Below are 14686 nucleotides of genomic sequence, written 5' to 3' on the forward strand. Positions count from 1 at the left end.
TGTAATTCTTGCTCATTAATTAATTAAATTAATTAATTAATTTGGCTGTAAAAATACATTTTTGTTGTTTGTTTAATTGAAATCTATAAATTGAGTTCATATTCGAGTATTTTTGTTTAGAGAGAGCTTTTAAATGTCCAGATTTCCTTTTAATTTTGGTATTTTGTCAGTTTTGTTATATTTTTCTTTATATTTATATTATTATATATCCACTTTTTAGTCTATTTTTTTATTTATCACTTTATTTTGATTTTATTTTAGTAAGTTTATATCTGGAATTATTTTTAAATGTTTGTTTCACAATGTGCATTATTTTAAAAATGTTAATTTAATGCTACTTTCATTTAATTCTGTCATTTAACAGTATTTAATAATATTCGGGAATTGACTTTGTTCATATTTAACTGTAATTAATTTCTTTTTTAGCTTTTAAATGAATAATAATTTTCCGTTTTTCAGTTTTGCTTTCAGTAATTGTAGTATTTCATTTTGATTTAAGCAGTTCTATTTGATTTCATCAGAGCATTTCAGTTATGGTCAGGTTGTAAAAGCTTTATTGATGACAGCACATTTCAGAAAGCAGTGTACACAGTGTTGTGTATTAATATTCCACAGATCTCTTCATAACACACACTCAGTCCTCATTCACACACTTTATTATCATCATTTCTGTGTATCCACATGTAAAAAATATAATAGTGTATGGTAAATACTAGTGTTTTTGAACCATCCTACAGTAAAGTGTATCATACAGTATGTAGTGTAATGTTTACTAACTGTTAATGAATGCTGCAGCATACTGTAGTGCTGACTATAGTCAACTGATAAAATCTTATAAATACTGTAGTTTACTTAAATTTTTACTTCAGTAAACTGTGGTGTAGTGTAGTATAATAGAGTTTATTATTGTAGAAAACTACAGTATTGCCTCATTCGTGTATATTTATACAGTTGTTCTGTTACCATAGCAACTGTAGAATCGCCATAACAGATCAAATACTATAGTAGTTGTGTTACCATAGCAACTGTAGAATCGCCACAACAGATCAATTACGATAGCTGTTGTGTTACCATAGCAACTATATAATCACCACAACAGATGAAGTACTATAGTTGTTGTGTGTGTTACCATAGCAATTATAGAACTATCAACAGATTAATTAAGCTGCGGCCACACTGGGCTTTTCTGCCCATAGACTTCCATTCATACTCATGTGAATGCGTCACACCGGAAACGCAAGGCCATGCGGCAAGTTTCGCTGATTGCTGCGTCAGTAAGTTCAAACTTGGTGAACTCTGACCTGCGAAATCGCATCACTTGACTGCGTGAGACCAAGGATCAACACATGACCTCGCTCGCTTTATTAAATGTCTAATCATCTTGTTTAATCCCGCCCCTTTTCGCAGAGCTGTGCGACTTTTGCATGCTCAAACTTTGACCACAGCTTTACTATACTTTTTATGTTACCATAACAACTGTAAAACCACCACAGCAGATCAAGAACGATAGTTGTTTTGTGCGTTACTATAGCAACTATCGAATCACAACAGAACAATCACTATAGTAGTTGTTACCATAGCAACTATAGAATCACCACAACAGAATAATCACTATTGTTGTGTTACCATAGCAACTATAGAATCACCACAACAGAATAATCACTATTGTTGTGTTACCATAGCAACTATTGAATCACCACAACAGAATAATCACTATTGTTGTGTTACCATAGCAACTATAGAATCACCACAACAGAATAATCACTATTGTTGTGTTACCATAGCAACTATTGAATCACCACAACAGAATAATCACTATTGTTGTGTTACCATAGCAACTATAGAATCGCCACAACAGAATAATCACTATTGTTGTGTTACCATAGCAACTATAGAATCACCACAACAGAATAATCACTATTGTTGTGTTACCATAGCAACTATAGAATCACCACAACAGAACAATCACGATAGTAGTTGTGTTACCATAGCAACTATAGAATCACCACAACAGAATAATCACTATTGTTGTGTTACCATAGCAACTATAGAATCACCACAACAGAATAATCACTATTGTTGTGTTACCATAGCAACTATAGAATCACCACAACAGAATAATCACTATTGTTGTGTTACCATAGCAACTATAGAATCACCACAACAGAATAATCACTATTGTTGTGTTACCATAGCAACTATAGAATCACCACAACAGAATAATCACTATTGTTGTGTTACCATAGCAACTATAGAATCGCCACAACAGAATAATCACTATTGTTGTGTTACCATAGCAACTATAGAATCGCCACAATAAAACAATCACTATTGGTGTTGTTACCATAGCAACTGTAGAATCACCACAACAGATCAAGTACTATAGTTGTTGTGTTACTATAGCAACTATCGAATCACAACAGAACAATCACTATAGTAGTTGTTACCATAGCAACTATAGAATCACCACAACAGAACAATCACGATAGTAGTTGTGTTACCATAGCAACTATAGAATCACCACAACAGAACAATCACGATAGTAGTTGTGTTACCATAGCAACTATAGAATCACCACAACAGAATAATCACTATTGTTGTGTTACCATAGCAACTATAGAATCACCACAACAGAATAATCACTATTGTTGTGTTACCATAGCAACTATAGAATCACCACAACAGAATAATCACTATTGTTGTGTTACCATAGCAACTATAGAATCGCCACAATAAAACAATCACTATTGGTGTTGTTACCATAGCAACTGTAGAATCACCACAACAGATCAAGTACTATAGTTGTTGTGTTACTATAGCAACTATCGAATCACAACAGAACAATCACTATAGTAGTTGTTACCATAGCAACTATAGAATCACCACAACAGAATAATCACTATTGTTGTGTTACCATAGCAACTATAGAATCACCACAACAGAACAATCACGATAGTAGTTGTGTTACCATAGCAACTATAGAATCACCACAACAGAATAATCACTATTGTTGTGTTACCATAGCAACTATAGAATCACCACAACAGAATAATCACTATTGTTGTGTTACCATAGCAACTATAGAATCACCACAACAGAATAATCACTATTGTTGTGTTACCATAGCAACTATAGAATCACCACAACAGAATAATCACTATTGTTGTGTTACCATAGCAACTATTGAATCACCACAACAGAATAATCACTATTGTTGTGTTACCATAGCAACTATAGAATCGCCACAACAGAATAATCACTATTGTTGTGTTACCATAGCAACTATAGAATCGCCACAATAAAACAATCACTATTGGTGTTGTTACCATAGCAACTGTAGAATCACCACAACAGATCAAGTACTATAGTTGTTGTGTTACTATAGCAACTATCGAACCACAACAGAACAATCACTATAGTTGTTGTGTCACCATAGCAACAGTAGAATCACTGCATTGCATTAATACAAGTATTTTGTCTATAGTACGGTTCAAAAACACCAGTGTTTACTATAAATTACTATAGTAGTATTTTTGCTGTGATGAGTGTGTGTTGTTGAGTGTGTGTGGTTTTCCCCTCAGCCCTGGCACATGTTCAGTCTGGTGACTTTATTGCGAATATCGTCTCGGAGCTTCTCCACCTGAGCGTCCAGCCCGAGCAGACGAGTGCTGTTCCCTTCGATGTCTGCCGCTCTCTGCTGTATCGACACCTCTTTATCTGACAAACACAAGCAGTCAGCGGTTACCATGGCGATCAGAGTGTGATTATTGTGATTAGTTAGATTCAGTTTGATTTTCTTCAGTTTGTTTGTTGTATGACAGCGCTCTGTAGGGGCTGTGCACTACAGTTTTGTGTATAAGAAAATCAGCAAAACGTTCTAATCAAAAAGAGAATAGAATTTAAATAAGACAAAACTCGAAGAGAAAAAAGTGACGATTATGGGATGTGCAGTGGGCGGTACCTTTCAGTGCCTTGATGATGTCAGAAGTGTCCGTCATCAGAGACTCCGCCTCCTTCTGCAGGTTCAGCAGACGCACTGAATCTTCTCCAGCTTGAGTGTTTTCAGCCGCCGCCAGCTTCATCTGCTCCAGCGCCTGCTTCAGCTCCTCCAGATCCTGCAGTCGGGTGTTAGTTTAGTAAATAAACCACTGCTGATGATCATGTGTGAGTGTTGGGTGTGTTTCAGTACCTCTGCGGCGCGGTCGGCCTCGTCTTGAGCTAAATTCGCCTGTTTTTGAGCATCGTTTGCGAGCGTTTTTCCTGTTGGCAAGTCTGTTTTGAGTGAGTCCAGCAGGGGGCGCATCTCATCCAGCAGCTCTGGGATACCCACAATCCCCTGCTCTGCGGGAGTCAGAGCATCCTCAATCTGAAACAAACAAGTGAGTGCCATTGTTTGGTTATTAAGTAAGGGATAAAGTACATCCAGGCGTGTTTTATTGCAGATTATTTCACGGCTGCTCTGTATACTTCACTCTGATTGGTCAGTTGGAATGTTCCGAGGTATGTTATTGCCTGATAACAACTCATTAAACTAATAACACTGCTCCGTCAAACAAAACGACAATATACACGTATGCCTGTAGGGGGCACTGCCCAGAGTCAAAGACTAGAGAATACACAAGACGGGTCACTCATATAGTTTTGGAGAAGTGTAATGGTCAATGTGGCAAATGAAGTCCCGCCTACTAGCACAGGAGCCAATCAGCAATTGATATAGACTGAGGGGCTTGGACCAGGCGTGAGTTTCTGCAGATTTTGTGTAATTCAAACATTTAAAAATAAACTAAAGAGACAGTTGTTGTTTAATTTTAATGGTGATTCCGAATTTGAAATATAATCGTAAGCTTTGGAAGCGATTTTGGAGAAATTTCTATTGTGTTTCTATTGTGTTGTGTTTTTTAGTTTTTTGCTAACGTGCAAACTCACACTCCACCCCACACCACACCCTGCTGTTCATCTACGTCATGCAACCCCCACACGCCCCCTCACCTGGTTGTTTTCTCAGAATAAGCCCTTCAGTCTTAGACAACAGAACTACATTTTGCGTCAGGCTGACGATAAACCGTTTGGGCTTTATTCTACGATAATAGCCTCCTGGATGTACTTTATCCTGTTTATAACACTGATATTTGCTACAAAATATTTAAACGCAAAGCTGACAGAAACAAAAACAGCTGATGGAGTAAACAAATTTGCTTAATTTGCACATCAAATTCGCTTCATTCAGGCTTCAAATTCGCTTAATTAGCCCATTAAATTTGCGCATCGGATTTGTTTTTTTATTCACGCATCAAATTCATTTAATTTGTGCATCAAATTTGCCTAATTTGCGCATCTAATTAGCCCTTCTAATTTGCTTAATTTGCGTATCAGATTTCCTTTGTGCATCACATTTGCTTAATTTGTGCATCAGATCTGCTTAATTTGCATCAAATTTGCTTAATTTGCCCATCAGATTTGCTTAAATCGTGTATCAAATTTGCTTAATTTGCACATCAGATTTGTTTAATTCGTCCATCAGATTTGCTTAATTCGCGCATCAAGTTTGCTTAATTTGCGTATCAGATTTGCTTAATTTGCGCATCAGATTTGCTTAATTGACGTTTGCTTAATTTGCGCATCAGATTTGCTTAATTTTGCACATCAGAATTGCTTAATTCGCGCATCAAATTCACTTCATTCACGCATCAAATTTGCTTAATTTGCGTATCAGATTTGCTTTGTGCATCACATTTGCTTAATTTGCACATCAGATTTGCTTAATTCGCGCATCAGATTCGTTTAATTCGCGTATCAAATTTCCTTAATTTGTGTATCAGATTTGTTTAATTTGCGTATCAAATTTGCTTAATTTGCGCATCAGATTTGCTTAATTTACGTTTGCTTAATTTGTGCATCAGATTTGCTTAATTTGTGCAAAAGATTCGCTTTATTTGTGCATCAAATTTGCTTATTTTGCACATCAGAATTGCTTAATTCGCGCATCAAATTCACTTCATTCACGCATCAAATTTGCTTAATTTGCGTATCAGATTTGCTTTGTGCATCACATTTGCTTAATTTGCACATCAGATTTGCTTAATTCACGCATCAGATTCGTTTAATTCGTGTATCAAATTTCCTTAATTTGTGTATCAGATTTGCTTAATTTGCGCATCAGATTTGCTTAATTCGCGCATCTAATTTGTTTAATTAGGTATCAGATTTGCTTAATTTGCGCATCAGATTTGCTTAATTTACGTTTGCTTAATTTGTGCATCAGATTTGCTTAATTTGTGCAAAAGATTCGCTTTATTTGTGCATCAAATTTGCTTATTTTGCACATTAGAATTGCTTAATTCGCGCATCAAATTCACTTCATTCACGCATCAAATTTGCTTAATTTGCGCATCAGATTTGCTTAATTTGCGCATCTAATTTGCTTAATTTGCATCAGATTTGCTTAATTTGCGCATCTAATTTGCTTAATTTGCATCAGATTTGCTTTATTTGCGAATCAAATTTGCTTAATTTGCGCATCAGATTTGCTTAATTCGGGCATCAGATTTGCTAAATTTGCGCTTCAAATTTGCTTAAATTGCGCATCAGATTTGCTTAATTTGCGCATCAGATTTGCTTTATTTGCGCATCAGATTTGCATACCTGCCCAACCTATACACTAACCTACGCATTATTCAAACACTAGATGGTGCTAAACAGTCGAAAACAGCTGATGGAGTATACACTATCCTGCACGTTATTCAGACACTAGATGGCGCCAAACATCAAAAACACACAGCTGACAAACACTAAAACAGCTGATGGAGTATACACTAACCTGCGCATTATTCAGACACTAGATGGCGCCAAACAGCAGTGGCGTTAGAGACCAGTATATATATATATATATATATATATATATATATATATATATATATATATACATATATGAACATATTCACTGACGATCAAGATGATTTGAAGTCCCTGGATGAGCCTGTGTTATTAGTTTAATGAGTTGTTATCAGGGAATAACATACCTTGGAATGTCGCAACTGACTAATCAGAATCGAATATTCCAGACAGCCGTGTAATATTGTTTTTTAATAATGGTATGGAGTTTTGTGATTGGTTATGACCTGCTGAATGTCCTTCTTGACGTTTTCCGCAATGGTTCCGCTTTGATTGATTTTGTCCTTCAGGTCGTCCAAAATGTTCTCGTTTTCGTCCATGGTCTTCAGAATGCTCTCCGCGTCCTGCTGGATGCCAAACGCTGCGTCACTGCAGACGGAAACGTTCAAGCAATGTTAGCTAGTTTGCATTAATATGCATCAGCCGTGTATGTTTGTGTTGCCGTGTGAGTTTTGCGGAACCATGAGTAGATTTGTGTTATTGTGTGTATGTTTACAGTACTGTGTGTTGTTACCGTGTGTTTATAGCTCTCTTCAGGAGTTGTTTAGCCTCCTCCAGCTGTGCTCTGCTATCCTCCAGAGCTCCACTGCTATCAGGAACAGACTTCATCGCATCCTGAATCTCCTTCAGCTTCTTCTTCAGATTCTCCACACTGGCGGGAAACTGAGCCTCCAGAACGCCGTCACACACACGCTGCACCTGATCCGGGTCTGACTGAGGGTCTGAATACAAAACGAACAACGAACAACCTCAATTTAAAGGTGACGTGCTTTGAAATGTGCCTTTTTTATTCGATATTTGATGTAATCTCAACTGAAACATAAAGAGGGGCGGGACATAGAGTAGCTCCTCCCATTTAAAAAAAACAGCCAATAGTGTTGTTTTTCATAGCTCTGTCAGTGGGAGTGGTTGAGCTCAAGTGCATCAAGTGAGCAGCCAACGAGAAGAAGGGGGCGGGGCATGTCATACTAGAGCATAGGTCTCAAACTGGATTCCTGGAGGGCCACAGCTCTGCACAGTTTTGCTCCAACCCTAATCAAGCACAGCTGATCCAACTAATCAAAGTGTTCAAGACTACTAGAGACTATTAAGCCGGTGTGAGTTGGAGGTGGTTGGAAATAAACTAGCAGCTTGAGCTGCGGCCCTCCAGGAGTTGAGTTTGAGACCATTGCATATGATTGGTCAGAAGATTCCATGAGAAAAAATCGTTGATGCATTTACACGGAAGTGGCAAACTGCAAGCTTTGGATGTTTATATCTTCTAAATTTGCTAATTTTGTCACTGTTTTGGAACACAATATCTTATAGATATCTTTAACGGGGCGTTCACACCAGATGCTGCTTGTGCAGATATATAGCGCAAAATTAGATTAGTGAATATTTTAAGTTTAATCCCTTCATTCACACTTCAAATTTGCTTGATTTGCGCATCATATTCGCTTTATTAGCCCATCAAATTTGCTTAATTTGCACATCAGATTCGCTTAATTCACCCATCAAATTCGCTTCATTCATGCATCAAATTCACTTAATTTGCGCATCAAATTTGCTTAATTTGTGCATCAGATTTGCTTAATTTGTGCATCAGATTTGCTTAATTTGCGCATCAATAGTTGCAGATTCATGTCATGGACAGAGCTATAGTCTGCCCGGTGACTCTAGCTTTGTTGCTAAATGGCAAACATGGATTTTATTGAGAGAGTAGCTGTGTTTATGTGCTTTAGTAAGACTGAAAAACAGCCTAGATTTGTTCGGTGCCGTGTCAGAGTACACTAGATTCATTCATCAACTCCTCCAGAAACTGAACCTGTATGATGGAGGCTTTCAGCGGTGCTTCAGACTGAGCCAAGGCCAGTTGTCTGTTGTTGGCAAGAGGATTTCCCATCGGGGCACCAACAACAGGTGCTACGTCATAATCACACCCCTACGAGAGCAAGCTTCTGATTGGTTAACACGGCGGAATGTTTGCTAAAGCTCGAGTGGTTCGTCAAACATGCAAAATCCTCAATTCACGCCACATGATGTCTGTTTGTATTTTTGCATTGACTTAACATGTAAATCACTTAGGCTTGACACCTCATCCACGTTTAGTGTGCACGTACCATCAGACTAACATCATACCTGCCCAACATTTGTCTCTGAAAATCCGGGAAGGGGGTGGCAATGTGTGTTTGTCTGAATAACACAGTTGAGATATGGGTTAGTAACTGTACTATGGACTGGGGTCAGGGCGGCCGATGCGATCGGATACTATTCCAAAGTTGTCGACAAGGAGGTGTTACTGACTGAACCAAAAAGCTGAGGACTGGGGGTATTCCACGAGAAATAACTGTGCATTCACACAGGGCTTCATAGTCTACGCTTGACCGAAGGCATGTCTGAAGTTGGGGCTGATGTGCTCATCATAGTAGCGTCAGCCAATGAAATTAGTCCAAAATCGGCTACTGTCTGAGCTGGAGTATTTGCTTAAAGCGATCTGATTGGCTGATGCTTCTATTGGTGCTTGAAAAAAATTTCCCAACTTCTGCAGTGAGCAGTGCCACTGAATTGGTGCTGACAGATCCACAATGCAGTTCGGCACTGACTGATGTCACCTATTAAAAGTGAATGGGAAGCGTTGACGCTGACGCCCTGTGTGAATGGAGACTAACAAAATTGGAGGGTGCAGGAGATGGGTCTGAAATACGGGGGTATTGGCAAGTATGACTAACGTACTGATACTAACAGTTGAAGTTTGTCTGTACAGCACTTTTCACAATACTTATTGTTTTAAAGCAACTTTAGAGGGTGCAAAAGATGCACCTTTTTGCATTACGATCAAATTCAGAAAAGTTAAGTTAATTGGTTACCATAGTTACTATAAGTTAGTTAAAACATGTAGAAATGTTTTATTTTCAAGTCATGCAAACTTAAAGTATACAGAGTATGTGCAGCTTTACAAGAAACTCACCGGACAGAAAGTCCCTCAGAGTGTTTATGAAGTCTTTGGTGTCCTTCAGGTCTCCGTCCACATCGGCTCGCGCCTGCTTGATTTGATTGGCTAGTTTGTCAGTGGAAAGTCTCACCCTATTGGCTGAATCTTCAGCTTCCTGTATCTGTGTGTCAGAGAATATGTTTAGTTACCGTTCTCTTGTCATAACCTTGACTATTAAACTTTTCTTCATTGTCTCGTCTTTTTAACCCTTATGTGGTGTTTTCATTCACTTTGGGCTGATTTTGCGGCTTAATTTGTGCACAACTTGGATTCTTGGTTTATGTCATGACTTTACTTGACGGGTACATTATTATCATTAACTATTTCTTAACTACTCAACAACTCCTGTGCTTGAATGTAACTGTTATCGGTCTAGTTTGTGTTTACGTTGAAAAACAAAGCGTTCTGTCGACATCAGAATGAACAATTTAACCACAGGAGTTCATCATAGTTCCTAATGAAGTGACGTTTAGTTTACATGTTAGTACATCGGTAGTCATGTACTGTTATTATAAAGTGTTAGGACAATTATTGTTTCGGTGTGTTACCTGTGCCGCTGCTTTCGTTATTTTATCGTTGAGCTCCTGCAGTTTAGCCTTCACTTCGTCCGCGTCCTGAAAGGCTCTGTTTGCATTGGGAAGAGCTCCAGCGCAGTTGTCCTCCGCTCCACATGGGGGCGCTCCATTAGGAGGACACATATCCCCTGTGCAGCGCTCTGGAGTACACGGCTCCACACGATCACCACCACACACCTGAGAAACACACAATTAATCTTCTGAAAATCAACTTTTTTTTTTGTTTTCGCAAATCGGTTGCGGAAAGATTACCTTGACGGCGGTGGGTGTCAGATTGGGCCGGGTTGCCAGATCCTTCTTCAGCTTCTCCAGATCTTTGGTATTTCCAGGCTGAACATCGTATAAGCCACTCAATGCATTTTCTCGGATGCCTTCAGATTTCTTCAGCGTATCTTCAGTGGCGTTTGCTCGCTTGATGGCATCTGTCGACTTATCGAATGACCTCTGAATGGCGACGAAAGCACCTGAGAATTAAATCAGCTACTGTTAGAGTGTGTGGCACGGATGGAAACAGTAATTAGTGATTGCTCGGATCAAAAATTAAAGTTTGTTTTGACATAATATATATATTAGGGATGTAACGGTATCAGAATTTCACGGTACGGTAATACCTCGGTATGAATGTCACGGTACGGTATTTATTAAATAATTTACAGGAAAAACAAAACTTATGAAAATACTCCAAAAAAGTGCCAAAAGTGTCAATGACATACAAATTAGCCATCTATCTGTAAGCTTTGAAACAGGAACTTCAATTTTAATAACAAAAAAATATTAAACCATGTAAAAAAATTAAGTTTCAATTTAGTATTGTTGAAAAGTCATCACATTCAACATTTAATCACTCACTCACTTAGATAGAGATGGGTTTAAAGGAAAATTATCATATAAATATAATCTGGTAAAAGCTGGTATCTCTGGGTATTTACAACGTCCCCTACAACAGAAAAAAAACCTCTCATTTGGGACTGAGGTTTCTAGGACGAGAGATATGACTTGGCCCAGGTTGACAGCAGTGGGTAACGCTGTGCATTGTCTTTCCCCCACTTGAGAAGACAAACCATGAGTGAGATAGAGGTTTCATGTCTGCATCAATCTGAACAGTGTGCTGTGTTTCTGCAGTCCCCATGACTGATTATTAGTCCTATTCCCCAACTTGCAGGCACGTGCACACACAGTGCTCAACCTGTGCAGTGCACATGCCCTTTTTAGTCTTGGATAGAAAGTTCCCTTCCAAAATGACCAAAACACGACATACCCTCCGTCCCTGCTTTACAGTAAGTTACGAGCGCGACAACACAGCTGATAAGAACTCGCGCGACAACACCACTATTCAGTACGCGCGCGGCGACAACACCCGCTTTAGGGTTTTCCAGCTCTTTTTGATCCCCGCTTCTAGCAGCACACTCCATTTCCGCATTACTGGATCTGTAGCGACAACAGACCGCAAGGGATGATGGTCAAGCATGGGCTGATGGGAATTGTAGTTTCCGGTACCTCCCGTTCGCTTCATTCGCCTGAGCAAATTTTCTCAGAAGACCTATAGTTTTACCGAGTCATGCGACTACGGTAATATCGAAAAAAATAATATTGCGGTATGACGGTATTTACAATACCGTTACATCCCTAATATATATATATATATATATATATATATATATGCATATACAAATACACACATGCAAGCGTATATTTGAGAAAATGTTTGTTTATGTTTAGCTATAAATATGATACAAATTATATATCAATTTGAATATGAATGCAACATATATAGTTTTGTTTTTAATATTTACACAACAAATATATATATATATCACACACATGTCTTATGTCAAAACACTTTTATTTTGGAAGCGATTACTTAATCTTTTCTCAGCACTAAAAGTAATATATTACAATCTTAAGCCCAGGCGAGAAAAAAAAACGTAACTTACATTTCTTTCTTACAAATTAACACAGTTTGATCCATGCCATTTTGGGACCCCCAGAGTTACTATAGGGAGTCAAATCAAACACCCACCTTCGCTCTTTCAATTTTCAAATTTCTACTTTGTCCATAACAACAGCCCTCCACTTTCGTCCATGACAACAATTCCCAACCCCCAGTCTTCACTTTTGTCCGCGACAACAACTCTGAACCCCCCTGCTCTACACTTTTGGCTGCGACAACAACTCCCAAGCCCCCGGCCCCCACAACCCTCCACAACAACAACTCTTAACCCCTTGGTCGTCACTTTCACCTGCAACACCACCAACCAGATACCGCCCAGCCTACGCCTCCCAGTCCCCAGTCTTCACTTTCGCCACAATGTTGTCATAGGACTCGTACCAGTCAGTGGCGTCCCTGCATTGAGTTATTTTTTTCTTAAAAGTGACTCCAGATTGTGATATATTTGTTTTTAAAGTTACCCCAGCATTGCATGTTGGATATGTTTATGTGCTAAGAGCTGATACGCACTAGCATTGATGGATTCGCCGCCGCCGTTAATGCCGTGTCTCTTGGTGAAAAAGTCCAGTCTCAGAGACGATAACAGATTCTCCAGATCGTCCAGGCTTCGCTCCAGATCTCGGTCAAGGGGTTGTGAAGGCAGATCATCCCTCAAAGTCTTCATCTGAGACCTGCACAGAACAATATCACATTGTTATTTCCTAAATAGTTCGTTTAGTACTCACAATCATTGTGAAAACCTTTTATTTGTCCTTTTTTGTTTAAATATTTTGACTTTAATATATTTAGAATTCTAATTTATTCCTCATTATTATTATTTTTTTCCTTCATTAACTGCGTCTGTATCCTGTGGAGTTCCTCAGGGCTCTGTCATTGGACCTGTTTGGTTTTCTCCGTCTGTGCTGCCACTTGGCTCATATAATTGTTTTAATATATGACCATTTTACCATTTTTACTCTGGCAGGACACATGTTTAGCCCTCTTTGTTATCATGTGAGAATTGCAGACATCCCAAGTTACGTTTGTCTCCCGCATACGCATAGCGAAGTGTTTGTGTACCTGAGCGTGTGTGTGTGTGCCTATGAAAGTTAGTGTCTGCACCTGAGTGTGTGTGTGCCTAAGTGATGGTGTGTGTATGTGTTTACCTCAGAGCATGTACCTGAGTGTGTGTGTGTGTGTACCTTAGAGAATGTACTTGAGTGTGTGTTTCTGTGTGTGTGTACCGTGAAGCATATACCAGACTATGTGTATGTGTGTGTGTGTTTACCTGAGTGTGTTGAGTTTCTGCAGAGCATCATTTACAGTGCGTCCTGACTCCGGTGTGTCCCCCAGGCTCTGCTGTATGAGTGTGAGCGTCTGCTGGAGGGTCTGGATCCAGCGCGAGGTGTTGCCGGATGTGGGCTGACCGCCGGACCACAGCAGCTGGTTAGTGAGCCGCTCCAGATCCACCGTCAGATCCTGCAGCTGCGAGCTCATGCTGAAGAAGCAGGACGGGCATGCAGGGCATTGTGGGAAACTGGCGCAGTGTCCCCGGCTGCAGGCGTCACAGCGGGGGCCGGTAACACCCGGTTTACAGCGACACACACCTGTGCGCTTATCACACGCCTCAGTGCCCAACTGGTCACAGTCACACCCTGATCAACACATCACATCATGTCAGATACTGTCAGTGTTAAAGTCCGTGTGAACAGGAAGTTTCTGAGACTTAAATTTTAGTATGCTAATGAGCTTCTATAATAAACTGAATATTGAGTAGGGGGCGGAGCTTTGTTTGCTCATTATTCAGTCATTATATATAATCAGGATATTAATATGTATCCTGTCACATTTGCGTGCAAAAACAGTCTGTGTGTGTGCGTAAACTTTCGTATTGACATTGTGTGTGACTCATCGTTGCAGAAAGGCTTGAATTAACTCCACAACAAATACATCAAATAATCATTGGGAAAGTTCTTACTGTAATATTTCTCACAGACGTTATGTGAGATCTGCTTCATGTCTGTCACTGTGATGTTTATCTGACGCAGCCGAGGCAGAGATTCAGGCACACTCTGATGACGTATTCACACCAGCCGTGGCACGCTCAGATATATCGTGCATTCACACGTAAATAGACAGGTGAACGTTTTGAGTTTACTCTCTTCATTCGCACGTCATATCTCCTTCACAATAGACGTAAAAGTGCATCATGGGCGGGGCTTCTGTCTGCCTGGTGACTGTAGCTTCGTTGCTAAAAGGTTAACATGGATTTTATTGAGAGAATAACTGTGTTTATGTGCTTTAGGAAGGCTGAAAAAT

The 14686-nt window shown here is 39.3% G+C and overlaps 1 protein-coding gene across 1 annotated transcript in view; it reads right to left on the reverse strand.

Annotated features, from left to right (window-relative positions):
- Nucleotides 1-539: 539 nt before the first annotated feature.
- The window catches only part of lamb3 (laminin subunit beta 3), a 30963-nt gene continuing 16816 nt past the window's right edge, over nt 540-14686 (reverse strand). The window contains exons 13-22 of the mRNA XM_073936854.1: nt 13656-14022; nt 12899-13059; nt 10693-10904; nt 10414-10617; nt 9842-9986; nt 7406-7613; nt 7119-7260; nt 4190-4366; nt 3962-4115; nt 540-3717 (exon numbers count right to left, since the gene is read on the reverse strand). Of these exons, the coding sequence (XP_073792955.1) occupies nt 3578-3717; nt 3962-4115; nt 4190-4366; nt 7119-7260; nt 7406-7613; nt 9842-9986; nt 10414-10617; nt 10693-10904; nt 12899-13059; nt 13656-14022 (1910 nt within the window). The 3' untranslated portion in view covers nt 540-3577. The remainder of the gene's footprint in view (nt 3718-3961; nt 4116-4189; nt 4367-7118; nt 7261-7405; nt 7614-9841; nt 9987-10413; nt 10618-10692; nt 10905-12898; nt 13060-13655; nt 14023-14686) is intronic.

This window comes from Danio rerio, chromosome 22 (genome assembly GCF_049306965.1).
Source record: "Danio rerio strain Tuebingen ecotype United States chromosome 22, GRCz12tu, whole genome shotgun sequence".
NCBI lineage: Eukaryota > Metazoa > Chordata > Actinopteri > Cypriniformes > Danionidae > Danio > Danio rerio.